This window comes from Ambystoma mexicanum, chromosome 7p (assembly GCF_040938575.1).
Source record: "Ambystoma mexicanum isolate Mex_15411 chromosome 7p, UKY_AmexF1_1, whole genome shotgun sequence".
NCBI classification, from domain to species: domain Eukaryota; kingdom Metazoa; phylum Chordata; class Amphibia; order Caudata; family Ambystomatidae; genus Ambystoma; species Ambystoma mexicanum.
This window is the reverse complement of record NC_090939.1, coordinates 924002276-924024302: the sequence shown is the minus strand read 5'-3', so window position 1 is coordinate 924024302 and position 22027 is coordinate 924002276. Positions and strand designations below refer to the sequence as shown.

Genomic DNA, 22027 nt, shown 5'->3' with positions numbered 1-22027 from the left:
CACAATAACCAATCCACCCCAAAACTAGCATCAGGAGTTTTGGTTGTCAGAACAGAGTAGATGGAAAGTTTGGAGTATAGTGGTGAAGGGCGGCGAAATCATAGTCCATAAAATCCTCCTTCTCTCTCCCTCTGCACTGTTAACATCCTTTCTTTTCTATCGACCCACCTTCTCCCCCCTAACTCTGTTCACTTTTTGACGACTGGTTGCCTGGCTCTTCTCCATAGCCTTACAGGTCCCGTCTCCCCCGTCAATCTTTTGCACTTGCCTCCGGACTGCTGCACTTTGTTCAACAATACTGTACTTTCAGCTTACTCTCCTTGAGTGGGGCAACCTCTCTGCACTTAACCCAGGGCCCTGCTGGACCGGACTCTTTGTCCCACTCTGCCGCCCCCCGTCTCTGCACCTCCGTATGTACGTGTGCATGACCTAAATGTACTAGGGCCAGTTAGTTTGTTTGTCCTGTCACGCACCACTGTTTTTCCGCCCCCTCCGATCTTGCTCTCAACTGTACCCCTTCATGCACTTGCACTAGGATACATGTCGTCAGGCTCAGTATGTGAGTTTTTCTGTGTAGATCATTCGGAATCTTCAAGGCCTAAGAATGATTACTGTACTCCCTTGTTCCCTTCCCGCCTTGAAGCGCTTTGAAGCTCTTCACCTCTGTATAAGTGCTATATAATTCAACAAAACATGAATAAATACATGTGAAAAATAGTCCCATCCACTGCAAGTGTGCACTAGTTTATTTACCAGTTGACTGACAGCCCTATTATCTTTGTGTGTTGGTTTTTTAGACCTGCACTATGATTTTCATTCTAAGACATCTTGAATGAATAAGGAATGAGGAAAACATTCCTTTTATATTACCTAATGCAAAATGTGTTTTTAATCACCACTGATGCTTTTCTGTTGATTGAGAGTAAAGTTTATTTTGGGAATACAAAACATACCCATAAAAACAGCTGTCATAAACAGCATAATTACAATAAAAAAATAAAATTCATACAAAATGAAGACAATAAAAACATTACAAAAATACAAAAAAAGGAAACATTTCAAGCAGATTTCAATAAAAATGTCCTCACAGATAATGCATTATTTAAAAATGACAATAAAGCCCAGCCCACACAAACTGAAATCTTCCACAGCAGGTAGCACAGAGCAGGCTCATAACAACGAAATCCCTGGCCCTGCAAGACAGGTTTCAATGTGCGCTCTCTAATGGGCGTAAAGGCTGGACAAAACTGTACAAAGTGTGCCAAGTCTTCTTTAGGCGCATCACAAAAGATACACGATTGGTTCTCATTCCCATTAGACCAGGTCGCCACCACAGCTCTCAAGTGAATACAGTTAAAGGATTCTGGGCACACCGCAAATACTTCTGGAGACCTGGGCCCGCAATAATCATGTGCTTCCATCTAAAAGGCCTCATGATCTCTGATGACTCCCTTTTTTCCAGGATATGCTGAAGTACCCTAACTTCACAGACTTTAAGAACTTGGAAGGCATAACTTCGGTCATATACAATTATTGACCTGCATACAATTCCCCCGATATAGCTTTAACATGCCTAAACTACAGAATCCTCAATTAAGGATCCCTGGGCCCCAGATAACTCAGTAGCTCATGAGTTAGAACAGCTCTGTTGTCCCCCCAAACTCTGAGCCAGTGGCTTACATGCTCGGCTGCAATAAGATCACTAAGAAACCTTCAGCCCAATTCCTGATGCACAGCAAAGTTTGGAGCCGATCGAGGAAGCTCCATTACACTTTCAAAAAAGGTGTTCTCTACCACCTGGATGGGCTCAATCTTGCCATACCCCATAGCTCCATACCATATCTGGTAACAGAGGTAGCATTGCCATTATAAACTTTAAGCACCAGCTCCACCGGTTTTGCTTTAAACCTGCCCATAGTTGTAGGCCTCCCCAGGAGCCTGTTTGAATCTTGCAGTCTGCTTCTTAACATGGGCTTCAGCCCTAAAGTTGGATGAAGTCTGACCACCAGGTAGTGAAAACTATCCACTCTAGGGATTAGCACACCCTTGTTACACATGGTCCCGAATTTGGGTAGATGCTTCCCCCTAATACAGACCATGACAGATGATTTTTGGGCATTAACTTTTACGTCCAATGAGTCCATGAATAGAGCATAATCATCAAGAAGACGCTGCAGGGCTCCTGGGGTACGGGCCAGCAAGACTGTATCATCTGCATGAGCCAATAATGGCAGACACCTATTACTCAGCCTCGGGGTATTCGGAGTAGATTCAAGTAGATGGTCATAAAAAACATTTATATACAAACAAAAGAGCTGGAACCAGCACACAGCCCTGGTGCAACCCACGCTCCACCTGAAAAAGGGCAGTGTACCCTACACCGCTCCTCACACAGGCACTGTTGAAAAATGCAATCTCTCCAGAAGATCTACCATGGCACCTGGCCAATTCATGGATCTGAGCACACATCAAAGCTTGTCCCATTTCTGTTTTTTGAACTAGGGGTCACACCTAGCATAACTGTAGCAGTTTCTAATTAACTCGATTCTCTGTGGTACATTAGAGCGAAGTACCTTAAATTCACAGGTTGATGATTTTGCTCCATATAAAGACTCCTCTTTAGGCTTGATTGTTTTTATATTTTAAATCTGTGTTTGTTTTATGTATTATGTGAATTGGATGCTTGTATAATGATGTATTTATCTTTTTTTATGTGCCATATGTGCTTTATAGAAATGTGGTGTTTCTGAGTAAAGCTAAAAGCAACGAAGACACCTTGAATCAATTCCTTTGTGTATTTCGTATTTTTTATGTTCAGTTCGTAATCAGTTGAATAGTTAACAATACATTTAAACTTTCTTTTTCAGGGAGATGTATTTATGTACTATGGCCTTGACAACTTTTACCAGAACCATCGACGCTATGCGATTTCACGATATGAAGAACAACTGTTGGGTCAAAATGTATACACTGAGGAGGTGGGTGTGTTTTATATCTCGACTGTCCTAGTTTTTCTTCTGGTGAAAGAAGACTGACCTCTTTCAGGCAAATTCCTTTTTTTGCAAGTTCTTGTGCAACTTTAAAAAAAAATTGAATTGTGGAAAAAGCGTACGAATTGAAGAACGTAACCTCTTCTCAGGACTATCCGTGTAAAGGAAAGTCAGTCATTTGTTTATTAAGGAAGGAAAGGAAATGGAGTCAAAGGCTACCCTAACCCAAAACGTGACAGGGGGTCATAACATTTGCAGCGAAGCTAGGTAGTAGCTAGCTTGAAAAGACACACACCTTAAAAAGGAAGAGTGTATCAAGAAAAAAGGTTTATTAACACTAACACAATAGACATATTTTCAAAAAACGAGACATATTTTCAAAAGAGTGCCATTGCACTAAAGGTGTGCATCATTGAGCACATAAATATCATCATTGAGCACATGAATATCTGCTTTTTCTTGGGTTAGTAGGCAGAGTGTAGAATTGATACATGTATTGCTTGGGAGGACAGAACGATTGTATTGTGATCCCAAGCAATACATGTATCAATTCTCCACTCTGCCTACTAACCCACGAAAAAGCAGATATTCATGTGCTCAATGATGATATTTATGTGCTCAATGATGCACACCTTTAGTGCAATGGCACTCTTTTGAAAATATGTCTCGTTTTTTGAAAATATGTCTATTGTGTTAGTGTTAATAAACCTTTTTTCTTGATACACTCTTCCTTTTTAAGGTGTGTGTCTTTTCAAGCTAGCTACTACCTAGCTTCGCTGCAAATGTTATGACCCCCTGTCACGTTTTGGGTTAGGGTAGCCTTTGACTCCATTTCCTTTCCTTCCATTATACCCACCCTCAAGAGTCAGGCCCCCTTTACAAAAAAGAGTGTTCCGCCCAGTTTTTCTCTCATTTGTCTATTAAGCCCATTTTATGTCTAGCACGCATATTGTACTATTTTGTTTAATTCTTTTTTAAAAGGCTGTATTAAGAGCATGCATGATCTTTACAAACATTTCAAACTTAAGTGGCATCTCACTAGCTCAATGAGAGACCAACGTTTGGTTTCAAAGGTTGAGTTACCCCGAAATTCCATTCCCAGAAAAAGCTCAAAATTGAGACAATAGTAATTGGTTTGGTGCTGAAGTTCATTTGCAACAGTATATTTTGATCTTTGGCCACCCTCTCAAACATCTTCATTTACTCAAATACATATCTTCATGATGCTAGTCCTACTGGCCACTCAACCAAAATGTACACCTTTCCCTTAATTTGGTTTATTTATTGAACATTTGTATGGTGCCTATAGAGCAAAAAGTGTTTCCAGGCGCCACAAGACAAAAGGGGGGGGTGACAGGACAGAAAAAGAAACAGTAACTGTCCTACTAGGCCTTGTGACTTTCAGATCATGCAAGTGCAGAACAAGAAGTGCAGGGGGAGGGGGCAGGTTGTGGTACGGATGGGATAGGGAGAGTGAAAGAGGGAGAAGTGCAAGGAGGGACGGGCGCCAAGGGGTGGGCAAGTGCAAGGGGGAGCACAAGAGGACAAGTGCCAGGGGAGACCAGGGGTTGGGGCAGTAATGTGAGGAATTGAATGGACCAGACTTGGTAGGCTAGTCAGGAGAAGGAGCCAGAGGGCAAGTGCTGGTAAGAGGTGTGCAGGGGGAGACGGACCAAGGAAGGCCTAGCCCCAGTAAGGCTCATGGGGGACACAGGTAACCAGTCACATCGGCAGGAGGATGCTAGCAAGGGAGGGGCAGAGGGAAGGAGGAGGAGAAAGGAAGGTCTGGAGAAGCTTCCTGAACTTAAGGAGGTTTGGCTCAAGGTTTAGAGGAGCAGGGAGGCTGTTCCAGAGGGAGGCTCCTCAAAAGAAAGAGATCTACCCTCCACTCTCTGCTTGGGGAAACATCTGATTTGCAAAGAGTTGGAGCTAGAGGACCGAAGGACTCTAGCAGGGAGGTATTTAGGGAGAGAGAGTTTGATGTGGCAAGGTCCCAGGCCCTAGAAAGCCTTGTGGATGATGCAGAGTGTATTGAATTTGATCCTTGCAACCGCCGGGAGCCAGTGGAGAGATTTTAAGGCTAGAAAGATGCAGTCCCCGGGCTTGAGGCCACGGATAGGTCTTGTACTGCTATTCTGGATTAGTTGAAGAGGGCAGAGGGAAGAAAGAGGAAGGTTAGGAAGAGGCTGTTGCAGTAGTCCAGCCTGGAGAGAACCAGAGCTCTGGAGACATTGAGGTTCTGGGGGAAGGTGAGATAAGGGGGAATGTCTCTGAAGCGAAGAAGCTGAAGGTGGGCCTTCTTTGGCAAGGTAAGCGAAATGAGGTGACAAGATGAGAGAGGAGTCAAAGATGACACCCAAGTTTGTAGCCTCACACGATGGTGAGGGGAGGGGATGTAAGGAGGGTGGCCAGAGAGTAGGAGGCAAGGAGGGGACAGGAGTACCAATGAGTAGGATCTCAGTCTTACTGGCATTAAGTTCATTATCAGCACACCATGCCTGAATAGCAGTCAGACAGTCTCGAATGAGAGAGGAAGGAGAGGAGGAAGAGGAGTGAAGCTTGAAGGAAAGCTGTGTGTCATCAGCACAACACTGGAAATTAGGAGAGAAGGTAGCGATCAAGTGAGCAAGAGGAGCAAGGTAAATGTTGAAAAGCCACAGCGAGAGGATAGAGCCCTGAGTGACGCTGCAAGTAGAGAGTGTGATGGAAGAGAGAAAAGAGCCCAGTTGAACTTGGGAGGGCCGGTTTGAGATGAAAGAGGCCAACCAGTCCAGTGCCCGGTCCGTGTTGCACAGGGTATCTCAGAGCCGATTTATGAGGGTGGAGTGACTGTATCGAAGGCAAAGGACAGATTGAGGAGGATGAGAACAGAAGGAGAGTTGGAGTCAAGGTTTGAGAGCAAGTCCTCACGGGTGTGATTGGTACATAATCCCGACTTTCAGAATAGACCTCAACGACAAATATTAGTTATTTTTAGTCTGTACAAAATAGTCACACCAAAATTTGAATCTCTTATTTATCACAAAATAAGACTTAATAACATATTTTCATATTTTTTCACAGTACAACAGCACTCTTGACACTAAATGTGCACCTTTTGCAAGATACCCAGATGGAACTCCAATGGCACCATGTGGCTCTATAGCCAACAGCATGTTTAACGGTATGCATCTCATCTAATATCTTCAATTTTACTCAGTAATTCTTTTCAGTTTGGTATTTTTAGTGAAATGTCTTTGCATTACTGCATTTACATTTGTATGCATTTGAATTGGTACATTTGTGTGTTTGCATTTATATCAGATTATGCTCATCTGTGAATCCAACATTGTGGATCTTCTTAATTCTCATTCAATGAAATACTGAGTTTAAGAGTTTAATTTTGGATGTTGATCACCAAGACCACATTTTAAAATTCATATAATGTAAAATGTATCTGTACATTTTAGACCTTCTTATATATTTACACAGTTCAAATAAGTGTGTCCTTTGCAATAGCCACTACCCGAAGGGGTACAGGGTGTGCTGCCCTTTTTCCTTAAAGTGCACAGATTCAAATGCACTGATACATACAGATTTTAATGCACATGTGTAAAGACATGGAGACATATTTTCCTTCTCCCAGTTTTTCTCAGAGCAATTGTTACATTCGAGCATGTCAGTGGTAATAAGGTGTGTCCCACAACTTATTTTCTTTGTAAAATCAGCATAGACTGTACTTTTAACCCCTTATTAAAGGTTTACACAATATATGGTTGTAAAAAAATATTAAAAAGGTAGCATACATTAGACAAGCTTTGCTTACCATACCTTATATTAACTTAACTGACAGTAGGTGACTTTGATTAAGACATAGTTTGAATGCAAGAAAGAATTAAACAGAGGGTTCTCATTTTATTTACCCTAATCTACGCCAATACAAAATTCAGTCATATTGTTTTACAAGAAACAAAAAAAAATCCCTCTCCCTGTTCTCTGACCTTAAGCGCCCTAGCTCAATAGCTAGCCACCCCAGAGAAGCCAACTGCTTGGCAAAATAATGACTACTCATGTATGGGTTTCCCAGAACACAATTGTATTGTTTTATCGGCCCTTTAATTGTCACAGTATCCCAATAAAATGTAATGTATATTCTTATGATACCATTTTAGCCATTACATGTTGGCACACATAGTTTCACAAGTATATAATACACACTAGGTTTGGTGCTCATTTAATTTTTCACAACACTCACCCTAACATTAAAACTTTTGTAACTCTGAACTATATATACTCATTTGCGAAAAGTACCCGTACTCTGCACAGGTTCTATAGACAGACATGATAACGCTGTCATCATTTGTTGAAAATCAATGATCCTGTAGGTCGCTGTTCCGAGCCGCTCATCGCTTAATGTGCTTTGCACTCTGAAGTAAACTGCACTGAGATAGGGCGTGTGTGGCTAGCTGTCATACCTTTGAGTAGACATGGAGGGGAGCTGAGAGTTGGCGTTCAGCAGCAAACTGGGACCTTCTGTGCGCTCTGCCCACCTGTCGCCTCACCGTGGCACGGTGCAGTGCATTGCGTTGCAAATATCTTGGAAACGGTGAGTACTAGGGCCTTGAAACATGGTTTTCAAGGTCCCTATGTATCATAGGCACCTTTGAGTTTTGTCCCTCAAATCAAGCTTTGACAGGTCCTCCCACGACCACATTGATGTTTCACAGATTTCAGGCAACTATCTCATGTGTGAAGGGGCTGAAATCCAGGGAAAGGGGTGAGGTGTCCACATTTCAGGTAGCCAGTAATGTCCGTAAAGTCCTAGAGGCAACTATGCAGAATTTGGTGCAGCTTGGTGGTACGGTGTGGATTTTTATAAGGACCAAACTAACAGATGTTCTGCTTTATATAGGAGAGATTTTGGCACCCCCATGTTTTGTATTTTAGGTTTAAGTGGCTGTGACATCCATTACTCCATTGGTACCCCCTTGGCATTTTGAATAATTATTTTGACTTATTTATTTATTCCATTTGTGTAACGTCAAAACCTGTGAGAATCACAACGTTTGTACAGAAGTCAGGGTAAGCAATCAGGAGAAACATACATAGCAGGTAAGAATGGCATTAGTCATATGTGTTAAACAGCCAAGTGTTCCCCAATTTTCTGAATGCTTGATAGTTGCGCTCATTTATGGTATTGGCTGGGAGAGAGTTCCAGAGGGAGGGCACTGTCACGCCGAAACTCGAGCCACCAGCTCTTTTGCTTTTGTATCTGGGAGTGAACAGGCTGAGGCTGGCGGAAGATCTTAGAGGGCACACTAATGGATGGTATAGGGAGCCTGTTTGTAATCATAATGGTGGGCGATGGCCAGTGTTTTAAATTAATTGCAGACTTTAATGCGGAGCCAGAGGACTTCACGCCTGGTAGCTGAGATGTGATCAGAATGTGATTCTGATTTCCAGATAATTTTCAAAGAGGAGGGCTGGGTCTCTGTGTGAGCATGCCCGGTACTCAATGCACAGGCATTCTGAGAGAATTATAGAGACAGAATATGTGCCTACAAAAGAAAGACTAACATAGCAAATGATAATGACAGCTGATATTTCAAATCTGTAGAACACTTAAAGTCTTTTGGCTATCTCAAAGAAAGGCACATTTCAGTGTATTGCTTGAAGTGAACTTGTTACAGTAACATAGTAGAATATGAATGTCTGACTAATTCACATATGGCAGAAAATATTGATTGTTGTCATGTTGCTACTTCTCTTATGAATTTTGTTTATATATTCTGAGGTTTCCACGTGGAAAGTGCATGTCAATGAAACCACCAAGAGATGTAAAGGTAGAGTAATAGATTACAGCATATCAGGAATCATAATAAGAAGTGTTGCTCAGCTCTAGAGAATTTCAAAAAATAGTTAAAAATTTAGATGCAGAGTTCTAGGTCACATTCCACGTGACCTAAAAGACTCAAACACCAACAAGATATGTGGATGTTCAAGCTTCAGAGTCTAAACCTCTTTGGGGTGAATGAGAACATTAATTGAGGATTTTTTGGGTGATAATGAACTTTAATGAATCAACTTAATTTTGATTTATTTTAGTTCATGTTTTGTCTGTGTTTTCTTTTATCCGTTGCCAACAAATGTTTATTTTGATTCAAAAGTACTTGAAAAAGAGATAATGGATTTTGAAATGTTGTATAAGAGCAAGATTTGTTTAAAGTGCACGCTCTCAAATTAGGTCATCTACAATTAAATGATGCTTGAAAAACAAGTATTGAGGATTCATTTCAAAGTCATTGGGTGTGTGCACTGGGATAACACCACCCTGTAAATGCACAAGGTGAAGTAAGGCACGTCCGCAGTCCAAGGCAGGATACCCAGCCACCAGCCATCCAAGTCAGGGATCTCGAGGAGTCATTTCTGGAGCTTGGTCCACTAGATGCTGCCTTTTGGCCATGGCAAATGAGGGCTGATGCTTGTGGCATTACTCAGTGAAGAGTTCAATCATTACAAAAAAGCTTTGCGTGGGAAAAGGCACTACTGGAAGTCAAAAAAACACATCGTCTCTGGACAGACTTGCACATTTTTAGAGTTGCATTGCCTCTGGTTGAAGCTCGATACAAAGTGCTTTTATGTGGAATTTGAAATCACCTAATTTCTTGGCACTAAACAGCGGGCAATCACACTTCTCCTACAAGTTACAACTCCTCTTGCCACGAGTTTGAGAGTGGCACGTGTTCGGCTAGCAATCTCCTCACTATGCAGACTTCTTTGCCCAGGAATCTTCCTATGCCTGTATGTCTGCTACAGTTTCCAGGAGGACATTATATGCATTCTGGTAGAGATTGTCAACATAAGGTATGGCAATCAACAAGTCAGGCAGACCCTCACTATTCCTGGGTGATGATTCAGGGAGTTATACGTTACACGTTATCCGCGTATTAATAACAACTATGTTAATTCAAAAAACATATTTATTAGGCACTTCAGCTTTTAATAAGTGTGTCTTGTTTTTATCTTAATATTTCAAGTGGGATTTATACATTGGAACAAGATATTGAACAAAATAAATAAGTTATTAAGCTCAAAAGTTTTCTGGAGATAGTGCTCCATTTTTCAGGAGAAAGGCGCAGGGGTTAGTAGCATCTTTATTTCTAGGATACTAATATTTTCACATTGATATGCACGTCCTTTGTGACCCGGATTACACTCCCCAGCGCCCCGAGCACCCAAATCTATTTATAAAATAACCGAAATCTTTTATTAATCTCGTTTTTCTGGAATCCTTGAAATTGAAGGTGTGCACTAGAGCAACAGTTTTTATTTGTTGACCACATATGCATTTACCAGAAGGAGAACGCCATAGCACTGACGACCCCACGTGCATTTACTAGACATAGGAGAAGGACAAATATTTATTTTTTTTATTTTTGGGTGGCACAAAGGAAACAGGAAAAGTACAAGAGCATTTTGTTTTCATTTTAAAAGGGAATAGGGTTAAAAAAAAGAAGATTAGAGATGGGGCCAAAAGAACACACAAAAGAACACACGCAAGCAGAAAACAGGCATCAACAAACACCCAAAACACCACAAATTACTAACAAACGCCTCCAAAACACTCCAAAACGTCCCTACCTTTGCCAAGGGCACTCCAAATCTCCTTCAAAACCACCAATTTGTGCACCTGTTTGTTCCACTGCTCTTTTGACAGAGAAACAAAACTGTCAAAGGAAGCAAGAAGCAAGCTGGACCTTTTAAAGGCTTCCAAACCCATTTTAGAATAGCTCCGGGCTTCTGATAGGTCAGTCAAACTCCCTTCTTGAGCCGCTGGCCTTGCAATTGGACCAATTGGACTGCAGGCCTCAAACCCCAATACAAGACTCACAGCAGGGTTTGACCCCCATTCTGACATGTGGGAGAAGTGAGCCACAATGACCTGTCCTGGTCCGGCCGCAACCCGATGTGCCTCCAAGAGAGTGGATGAGGAGGCAGCCTGAATGCTTGCTGTTTCCACAGAGATCTGTCAACCATCCCCCGAGGAAGCCATGTGTGCTCTAATCCTGAAGACTCAGTACCAGAATGCCTGAACAAGGGTCATAATGGCTCCTGAAATGGAACACGAGCCTTGCAACTGGGAGAGGAATAGTCAGCATGAACCTCCAGTGCTCACAAACCACAGGATAATACTGACTTGGACTATTAATCACATAATATTAATGTTAATGTTAAAGGTATTTGTATAGCGCACTGTCACCAACGGAGTTGGTCTCCAGGCGCTCAGGCAGATCTGTAAACCAAAGGTGATCGGATGGGTTAGTGGGTGAAGAGGGCGTAGGAAAGTGAGAGGTGGTGTACTTTTGGCAGCTTCAGTTCGGTTTTCACCATGCGCTGAGCTTGGGTGTGCAAGTAGGATCGAAGCGGGTCCTCCCGTGCTGTTGTTGCGATCTATGTGTTGGTTGTTTGTTTTTGCGGTGTGGTGAAGTCTGTGCGGGTTGCTATGAGAGAGGTGGTTGTGTGGGTTTTGGGTGCATTAAGTAAGCAGAAATTAGAGGTTTTTGTTAGTGGGTTGTATGTCTCATATCCCTGTAGTTTAGTTTATGTATCAGATAGTCCTATTGGGTTGGTATATTCTCTCTCTAGGTTTACTTGATTGTCTAGTTTTTATGGTGATACTGTGGCTGGATCAGCAGATTAATTGGCGTAGTACCCCTGGTTCAGTGAGCATTGTCCCCAGATTGATAACAGTGTTTTATTATCATTAACCAGCTTCTTTCTATCTATTTACTGTTGGTCGTCCATTGGGTGGTTTAACTTCTCTTCCCTTTCCTGACTGTCTAGTATCTGAGCCGGGGGATGAGGTTGGCCTCCAGCTACGTTATTGAGCTCGGTATACCCAGGGGCGGGCATAATCCTGCTTCGGTAGTGGAGATATATTATCTACCCCCGTTCTTTCCTATGTGAATTAATGAAATTAAGAGTGCCCCGGGACTAATCTATGACGAGGGTGATTTGAAATGCACATTGGGAATAATCTGTCATAGGAAATCTTAGAAAGCCGTCCCCAGCCCTGGGTGTATAACACTGGCTGGGAAAGATCAGAAAGTGAGAGGATCCATGAAAAAGCATATGTATTGGCTTCCACTCCCCGATGAAGATGACTGCCTGGAAGAAGGCAGCATTATGAAGAGACATTAAGGAGTCCAGTGCCTCGAAGAAGTAAGTCCAATGCCTGGAGGGTTTGGAAGGAGAGACTGGAAGCTTCGAGGAACTGGAAGCCCTGAGGAACCAGACTTGACAGAGGTGTATTATAAGAACCTCCCAAAGCCCTGGCTGAGAACTAAGGCTTCCGATCAGCAGTCCCTGGGAGAGGAGCAGAAGAGGAAACCAGACCACGCCAGTAGGGTGACATTGTATGGGCTGCTCGAAAAAGACCCTGAAATGTGTGTGGGGGAGATACCCATTAATCTGCTGTGAATCCTGAGAAAACCAGAGACCAGAAGGGACCTGCTGTGAATCCTGAGAATTACTAGGTCTAGGATAGTGCTATTGTAAATCTTGAGACGCCCAAGGACCAAGAGGCGCGATACAAATTAAATATCATATCAAGAGGGTCCTGCTGAGAGCCCTAAGAAACCCAACGAGAGAGCTATTGTGAACTCTCAGCAACCCAGGGTTTAGAAGAGATATCAGGTGAACAGAAAATCCTGACTCAAGCTCCTGAAGGAGCCTTCCTAGGAACAGTTGTTTTTCTTTGCTTTTGATTAGCTTGGGCATTAATATTTGAAAATAGGAATTGGGAACTCTTTTGTTGACCAAATTATGGAATATTTGTTAAGATTAGGTTTCAGAAAATGTCTGTTGACCACATCGTTTGGGACATGGTTTGTAGACTACGATTCCCGTGAGGGACAAGGAGTCCACAACTAGGCTTTGACTGTTCGATTTAGGATGCTATGATGTCGGACCCCAGGAGAGACCGCCCTTTATATTACCCTAGTTTTTGCACTGTTTTCATTAGAGAGACCCCATTGTTTGTAGAGAAACCCCTTAGAACCAGCACGAGTTTGCTCCAGCCCTTCCTTAAAAAAGTGAGAATACAAATCCACCTCGTGTGGCATTTTTCAGCCTGTCCTTACAGGGCAGACAACAAGATTGGCAAACAACTTGAGTTTTTATAAGGGTATGGTTACACTGTGGGGTATCCTGAAGGGAAAGGGGTATGAATGATATTAAAACATAGTGCCCCAATTCTTCGTTCAATGGGCTAGTGTTTGTCTCAGGCTCCCAGTCTGGGTATATTAATCAAAACTTGCGTCTTCGGAAAAAGACGCTTGTATGTCTCCTGAAGAATCTGGGTCTAGACTCCTTCTGTGGACTTGTCATAAATGAAAAGCCACCCATAGTTTCTGGGTGAAGTGTTCGTCTACACTTCTTTCTTGATCACTCGGGAGGCAGTGAAGTATGTTGTTTATGCAAGGTGCGCTGCTGGCGAAGCCGCTTCATTTATAGTCAGAGAAGAAACAGAGCCTTGGCAGAGCAATAATGTTATGGCCCAAAGCTGGCAGTGACAGCTAGCAAGGTTGGCAGTTGGTGATGTGTTGGTGATGTGATGTTCCTGTCCTATAATTCCACATCTCTGCCTTAGGGACCTGGTTCTAGCAACCACCAGACCAGCTTCACCCTACTCCTCCATTTCATGACAGGAGCTTGTGCCTGAGGCAACCTCCTCTAATCCCTCACTGTTCTCTTGCTCCTTCTGCACCACCTCGATGCTTCAGGGACTACCTGCTTCGGTGCCCATTTCTCCACCCCTTGCAGGTACTCCCGTTTCAACTTGGGGCATGTTTCTTCATCCCTAGACTCAGATCACCAGCTTCCTTACTCAGTCTTTCCTCCTCCCTACCTTCTTTGCTGTTCCTTCGCTCCACCTATCCACTCATTTTGCTCTCCTCCCGTCTATCACTGGTGCTCTTCTTCCTCTTCTCTTCACTACTATCCCACTCACCTTTCCTCTCACTAGTAGTCATCCTTTCCTCTTCCCTTCTGCCTCACCCTTCCCTTTCTCTTAATGATGGTTCAGTTTTCTTCCTCTCCACTCCTTCCACACTGCTCCTTCCTCTTTCTGGTGGTCATCCTCCCTTATTTTGTACTCCTCTCAACCTCCTCCTTCCTACTTCTAATGGTCCTCCTCTCTGCCACTCCACTCCATACACCCATTTTTGAAACTCTCTCTTCTCATTCCCCACCTCTCTCCAACCCGCTGCCTCCTGCTTGCTTTCTTTCTTCTAGCCATCTTCAAATAGGTTTCTGCTCCTTCTCCAAACGCCCACACCACTCGACCTGGCCCTCCCCCAACCTGGAAATTGGGACTTTGGTTCACTGAAAATGTGTATCTATGTGTCTTTTGGTATGGGACTTGCCTATTGGCTGCCAATTCTTGGAACTACAACTTGTCTATGAGTGAGTATTTGAGTGGGGGATCTGGGCCGCTGCACTGCAGTCTGATGCATTAAGGGGCAGAGGCTACCATCTTAGATATGGACTCAGCCACCTGCCTCGCACAGAGCCGACTGCCGCCATGCATGTTCCTGATTTGCCAGTCTACAGCTTTCCCTAATGAACATCATGGAACCCTCCATGGCCTCAGTAATTGCCTGCTAAGAATTACCATGAAAGGGCTGTGTATCTTTCTCTCTTTCAACAGCGCAGCTATTTCAACTGACCTCTGAGTGTATGTTGGTGGCCTAATAATTGTACATGTCTTTTGGGGCATTTCTGCCCACAAAGATATGTGAGCATTTCTACAATGTTATGTTATGTTATGTTACATACACTTATAAAGCGCACGGTCGCCCAAAGGCATCATGGCGCTAGTAAGGAAGCTGCAAGCTAGGGAAAAACAATAGGGGCAGAAAGCTAGAACAAAGTGGTCTTCAAGGCTTTCCTAAAAGCCAGATAATTAGCAAAAGATTTAAGTGGTAATGGAAGAGTGTTCCAAAGCTTGGCCACGGCAATAGAAAAGGCTCTGCCGCCAAGTCTTTCCCGGTTAAACCTGGGGACCGTAAATAGGTTGGTTGTAGAGGAGCGGAGGTTACGTTCCGGAACATATCGGGAAAATTTAGATTGAAGGAACTCCGCTCCTAAGCCGTGAATTGCCCGGTGGACAATACATAATGACTTAAACTTGACTCTCTGTACCACAGGGAGCCAATGGAGTCGGCGAAGCACCGGTGAAATATGGGCACCATAGGGGGAGCCAGTGGCCAATCTGGCTGCCAGATTTTGCATACGTTGGAGCCGTTGGAGCAGGCCAGTTGTTGGGATAAGTGCAAGGAATTACAATAGTCCAGCCATGAGAGAACCAACGCCGCCACCACCGGGGGGCGCATGGCTTCCGGGATCATAGGTAGGACCCTCTTTAAAACCCTGATCTGATGATGGGCGGACTGACAGACAGTCGAAACCTGGTTTGACATGGAGAGGGAGGCAGAGAGAATAACCCCCAAATTCTTTACCTTGTTAACAGGGCTGGGTAATGGACCCAACAATGAGGGCCAAAAGGCGGTTGCCCATAGTGAAGGGTTAGGAGGACAGCCTACCAGCATCACTTCCGTTTTATCGCCATTGAGCTTAAGCCAGTTTTGGTCCATCCAGACAGCGACTGCTTTAAGGCAATCATGAAGGCAAGCTGAGACCACGGATTGATCCTGATCAAGCCAGATCAGGATTTGGGTGTCATCAGCATAGGAATAACAGTTAAGTCCATAGGAGCGAATAAGGCAGACCAGTGCCCAGATATAAATGTTGAACAAAATCGGGGAAAGAGAGGATCCCTGAGGGACACCACAGGTAAGGACACAGGGGCCAGAGAGAAAGGGGGGCATGACGAGAGTCTGGGTGCGATCTGAAAGAAAAGAAGTAAACCAAGCAAGAACAGAACCGGAGATCCCAATCTGTGCAAGGCGGGATAAAAGGATAGAATGGTCCACCGTGTCAAAAGCGGCAGACAAATCTAGCAGGATCAGAGCCCCTACTCCGCCCGCATCGACTAGTCTGGACATATCGTCTTGTATTGAGACAAGCACGCTTTCCGTCCCTCTTCATAGCCTAAAACCTGCCTGTGTATGGTTAAAAATGTTAGAAGATAGCAAGAAGGAGGACAGAAGAGGCGTGACCAGAGATTCCAAGAGTTTAGCCAGGAATGGGAGTAGAGAGATAGGGCGGAAATTGGCAGGGACGGTGGGATCAAGAGAGGGCTTCTTGAGGAGAGGGATAACCCTGGCAGATTTCAATTCCGGGGGGACCAGTCCGGATTGGCAGGAGTTATTAATAGCCGCAGTGATTTCAGCCAAAATGTCAGAGGCTATCGTTTTCATGATGATAGCAGGAATGACATCCTCAGAGGAGGAAGATATAATCTTTAATATAGCTGCCAGGACTTCTACCTCACTAAACAGAGGGAAGGTCGACCAGCTGGGAGAAGAATCAGTAGAGTGGGGGGCACAAAGCTGGTGGTGTCAGGAGGCAGTGTCATCAAGGATTTAGCAATGTTTGATCTAATCACATCAATTTTAGTGGAGAAAAAAGATGCAAGGTTGTTGCAAAGTTTTTGTGATGGCTTAACCATAGAGGTCAGTGATTCAGAGGAAACAAGAGAGTGAACAATAGAAAATGGAGTTTTCGGCTTAAGTAAGGCATTTTCAATTTTCTGAGCAAAAAACGTAGATTTAGCAAGTTTAACGCTGGCTAGATAGGTAGAGAGACTGATCTTGTATAGGTCTCTAAGCGCTGGATTGTAATTAATCTGCCACTTACGTTCGGCTTGTCTAAGTTTAAGACGAGCATTTTTTAGTAGATCAGTGAACCAGGGCTGAGACGGTAGTCTGCGGCCTTGAGTGAGTTTCAATGGAGCAAGGCAGTTGACGGCAGACGCCAAGGACTGTGAAAGTGTGGCTAGCGATAAGGGTCTCAGAGAGGTGCAGTTGGAGGCTATATGAGCACTAAGCACTAATAAATTAAGTTAGTGTCCCTCACACGAACAATACCCCAAGCTGGTCTCATGTTTCAAAAACCCGCCTCCTGTGAGTGGCATGTTCAAAGTATCCAAGGTATCTACCTGATGCTGCCCACGGTAGAAGCATCCACTCCCATAGCTAGACCACCTTCCACAGAAAGGGTTAGGCAGGGGACTTGGTCCCATAGAGGAACTTGAGCAGCGCTGCTGCAACAGGTATGTAAAAGGGATTTCATGCTGATTTAATGTACTGTCTGTGGTCCCATGCCCACTGTTCCCTACTGTTGCCACAGGTCTCGAGACTCCACGCTTCCTCGTCCACTCTGCTGGGGCAGTGGGGGTCCACTGGGGCGGTGCTTGGTTTTCTGGGATGACATTTAACTCCATTCCATAACTGTGGTGCTGCTCCATGTTCTTGAGCTGTTTTGGTGCGCTGGGACCCTGTTCCAGTTTCTAGGGTTGTGTGGGGTCCTGTGAGGCGGCATAGCTGTGTGTATGTATCTGTGTGAATTTGTGCATTCAGGGCAACGTGCTTGCATGTCTATGTGAAGTCCCCCCATGCAGAGAAATCCTTTCAGATATATATATATATATAAATATATTATTTGAAACTCATTTATAGAATGTTAAATGACCGAATGACTAGAACCTGGACCAAGGCGGACAATAAAGCAGGCTGGATTATGTGTACTCTCCGGCCAAGACATTTTATTTGCCTATGATAACTATGGCGGAATCTCAATGAAGAAAAACATTGTCCATGCTATTAGATTGGCTTATAGCCCCTGCATTGTTTATAGCATTCTCAATGTGCTCTTTTGCAGACAGTATTCTCCTGTATTACTATCCTGATGCAGCACATACGATGACGGTTCCTTTGGTGCGAAATGGAAATAGTTGGTGGTCAGATAAAAATGTGAAGTTCGAAAATCCAGATCCAAAAGGCGATCTTCGTGAGGCCTTTAAAGGTAAAACCTTTAAATTACTAAAAGGAATTCTTTAACCTCAATAGTACATTTATATAATGATATCTTTTCAAGTGTATGCCTCTATGTGTTTATATTGTTTTTTATTTGTTTCAAGTAGTTTTTAAGTGTAATGTAGTCAATAAAGCTTTATATACAACATAAAAGAAGACCAATTAAAATAAATCTATTTCATATCAAAAGTACGAACTAAATTAACAATTGATCAGATTTTTAATTTCACACGTAACCGAGTCAAGTGATACAGCAAATTCAAATTCTTTCTTTCCATATATGTGCACCAGATCATACTATTCTCCTAAAAGTTTATTACGACATGTTGTATATTGCATACGCATGTACGTAAAGTATCAAAACACTGACATTTCAACAATAAATGTCAAATACATTATAACTGTAATACATTACAATATCTACAAGTCCTTAGTGCTCTCTAATTCTAGATTTAGGAAATTTCAACAAATATTTAGGTGTGATTGCTATTCTATAGATATTCATAACTCTTGGACTTAGTAGCCAAGTTGATGGTGTTTTGTTCAGGGTCAGTTTCGCACATGAACATTTTTATGCTAGACTAGATATCAGTTTCCTTAAGCAACACGTCATCTAAATTGTGCAGTGTATGCCATTTACCACCGTGTTTATGATATAGTCGTGTGTAGTCCCCCTACAGCAGTTTGGAAGTTCTTGGGGTCCCTTTGCCAAATGGTATAGCAATGTATTGGTAGTAGCATTTAGAAACTTGCAGTACATTCTCAATCTGCCTATCATGTTGTGTGTTTCCATCGATGTAAACCCCAGTTCAGCACGTAGATATGCTACTGGTAGGCAGGTGGGTAGCCCCATGGGTTAAGGCAATAAGCATTAACGTTCTTTAATTCATACACTTGCTTAATTTCCCCATGCCTCTGCTCCAAAGGCATCTGCGAGCCTGATATTTTGCAAATACACCTTGCACAATGCCATGATGGAATATCTAGAATGCCTTACCGCAAATCTCGTTGTGCTTCTAACTTGCAGTTTGGCAGACCACCAACCATGTTGCATTTGCCCATTCCAATTCAACCTACTAAGCTATTAGTACCCCTAGATATTTGTAATGTGTGACCATTTCAACAATTTGTTTATTTAGTCACCATCTTGTTGGCTTCTTCTTTTTGGGGGAAATATTCATAAAGATCCTCATTTTTGATTTGTCAGTATTGATCTTTAGGCTATTATTCCTTGCATAGGTTTTGAGAGATGTTAACTGTTTATGCAGTCCCGTAGGGTAGGTGTCTCATAAAATCAGATCATCTGCATACCCTAACCACTGAATCTTTTTGTTCCCTAGTCTTGGTAGATTTTCTGCCTCAATACTCAGGGTGGTGTTCAAATCAGCTAGATATAAATTAAAGAGTGTCAGAGCAAAGGCATATTTTTTCCTTAGGTAGTTATATGTTGGAGCATCATTTGTCAGACACCCTTCTTGATTCATTCTGACATTTACTGAGGTATGCTCAAGAAATATAGATAGGCTTGTCTGATTTAGTCACGTCCATGCAGGCTCTCATAACATTTATAAAAAAAGAAATGGTCAAGACCAGTTTATGCAAGACAGGACAAAAAGACACTATCATTTTAGTGTTAAAAAGTCCATGCAGTATTAAGTACCACGACCTTCAATTTCTATTGCTTTTTTTATTTATTAAGTTCGATTCAGTTAAGCACTATTGGCACTTTTACAACACTGTATAAAAATATATACCATCTACATAAAAGTCTCCCACCTTAAATCAATCCATGCATACAACTCTTACATACACATTCATTTCCCATCGATCTATATCATTACACGCTAAACGTATCGTAAATTACCCAAAAATTGACAACTGATGAATCTTTTTGTCGACACGTGTTTCAGGCCGTGCCCATTGGCATATTTTTTATGCCAAAACCTACACTCGCCCTCAGGACAAGGAATGACTAGTTGCTGAGCTGCATTCCTTCATCAGTGTTCATAAAGTGTCTTGTATTGGTTGTGTGCACTGGTTCAATTTTACTCTTAACCTTCTTTAGTTGGGGAAGGTTATGTGCTGTCTGATTAGCTGTCTGGTGATAGTTGAATCCCTTATTGAACATTTTTCGGTGGTCTCCTGAGGGCACCTACACAGATTTTTCCAGAAAATCTTGGTTCTTCATTTTAAGGAATGTATCCATGTTGTATTCCCCCAGACACTGGGTGCGAATCTGCAATATTTCTTCACACTCAATATTTACATCTGCATGCCTTGCTAGTTCTTGGTGTCGGTATAGGTGAATCGTCTCTGTGAGGTATGATCAGACAGCAGAAAGATCTTCTTTAGTAGGACCTTCGGCATGCTCAATTGGCCCATAGCAGATTTCTTTGCACTGTGCTATAGGCTGCACTGAGATCAATGAAAGCGACATAAACAGCGTTGTTATACGTCCTCCAGGACATATAACAGGGAATCAATGCTAGGAGTTTATCTAGAGTGGATGTTCCCTTTTTAAAACCAGTTTGGTTAAACGGATGGACCCCTGAATATGTCATCCACTCAGTGGTCTCCTTCAAATAACCCCCTACAAAAGGTTTTGTATGGATCATCCAACATGGACAGTATTCTGTAACTCTATGGAAGATTTCTAGGCCCTCGTTTTAACACAGGCACTATTCTACTCTTCCTCCAACTCTAAAGGATTTACCAGAGATGCTGATATTGATAAATATCTCATTGAACAATTCTCCCTATAAAGTAGGGCTACATTGTAACAGGGTGGTGCACAGGCCATCAGGCCCAGGGGCTCCTGAGTGGTTGATTTCAATGATGACATTCCTTGTACCAAGGCAGAGTGTCTATACAGCCAGATTTCCCTAGCCTGACCATTAAAGTCAGATTCTGCCAGAACAGCACCAATTCTCCCCTGAATATAATGTTCCCAGTCTTCTTTAGGGGCAGCTCCCTTCATTTTTGAATCCACTTCATGCCTATTGACTAATAAAAATAAATTCCAGGAGTTGTTCTGATTTTCCTCCGAGCCTGAGGCTTCTTCAAATATTTCCTATCGCAAGCTCTTCTAAATATTTCCTATCGCAAGCTCTTCTAAATATTTCCTATCGCAAGCTCTTCTAAATATTTCCTATCGCAAGCTCTTCTAAATATTTCCTATCGCAAGCTCTTCTAATTTTAATGTCAGCCCGAGACATTATAGGCATGGTATTATTTCATATAGATGTCATGTTCACCTCAATATACGTTTAGCTTCAGCAATTGCTCTGTCAAATCTACATAGGTAGCTTGGTCTACAGGGATCGCTCCTATTTTGTACATTCCTTTCCTCAAGGCTGTGCATGATTCAACTAATTATTTGTTCATAGTTCTGAATACATTCGATAAGAGTCAAAATAACTGTGTTAGTTGTATTGGGGTAATTAGATTTAGTGCTCAATGTTGCATGCTGGTCACTATCTACCCTATGTTCGATATATAATTCCATATATTCCTGATATAAATATACAGAAATAAATATGTAGTCTACTAGTGACACTGTGCTGCTACTAACCCTGGTATATTGTCCAAGAATGCCCCGCAGACATCGCTCATTTAATATTATTAGGCCATAGCGATTCAATACATCCAACCATTTAATACCTTTTTGATTATATGTTGCTTGTTTAAGAACGTGCCTAGTATGAAATCTCGTCCAGTAAATAATCATCATAAGACGTGTCATCAGCTGGAACGCTTGTATTGATGCTGCCTAATATAATGAAACCCAATTTGGAGAGGAGCAATCAACTGCCCCTAGAGGAAGTCCGGCCCCCCTACTACCTGTATGCTGGCAGCCTGAAATTGTGCCATGTTTGACACCAGCAGTTGTGACTATTCCACATCAAATCTTTGAGAAAAGATATCCACATAGAAAACCCTATCATATGTATTCCCAAAGAGATAACAATCAATTTGGAGGAGAACCCTGAAGGAATATGAAAAAGAAGTTGATGATGTCACAAGAAACGAGCGTGACGCTCTGAGAAGACTGGCTGACAA

The 22027-nt window shown here is 42.7% G+C and overlaps 1 protein-coding gene across 1 annotated transcript in view; it reads left to right on the top strand.

Annotated features, from left to right (window-relative positions):
• Nucleotides 1–22027, top strand: part of LOC138526450 (cell cycle control protein 50C-like) — a 218930-nt gene that overhangs the window by 95619 nt on the left and 101284 nt on the right. The window contains exons 3-5 of the mRNA XM_069637212.1: nt 2868–2978; nt 6054–6153; nt 17814–17957. Of these exons, the coding sequence (XP_069493313.1) occupies nt 2868–2978; nt 6054–6153; nt 17814–17957 (355 nt within the window). The remainder of the gene's footprint in view (nt 1–2867; nt 2979–6053; nt 6154–17813; nt 17958–22027) is intronic.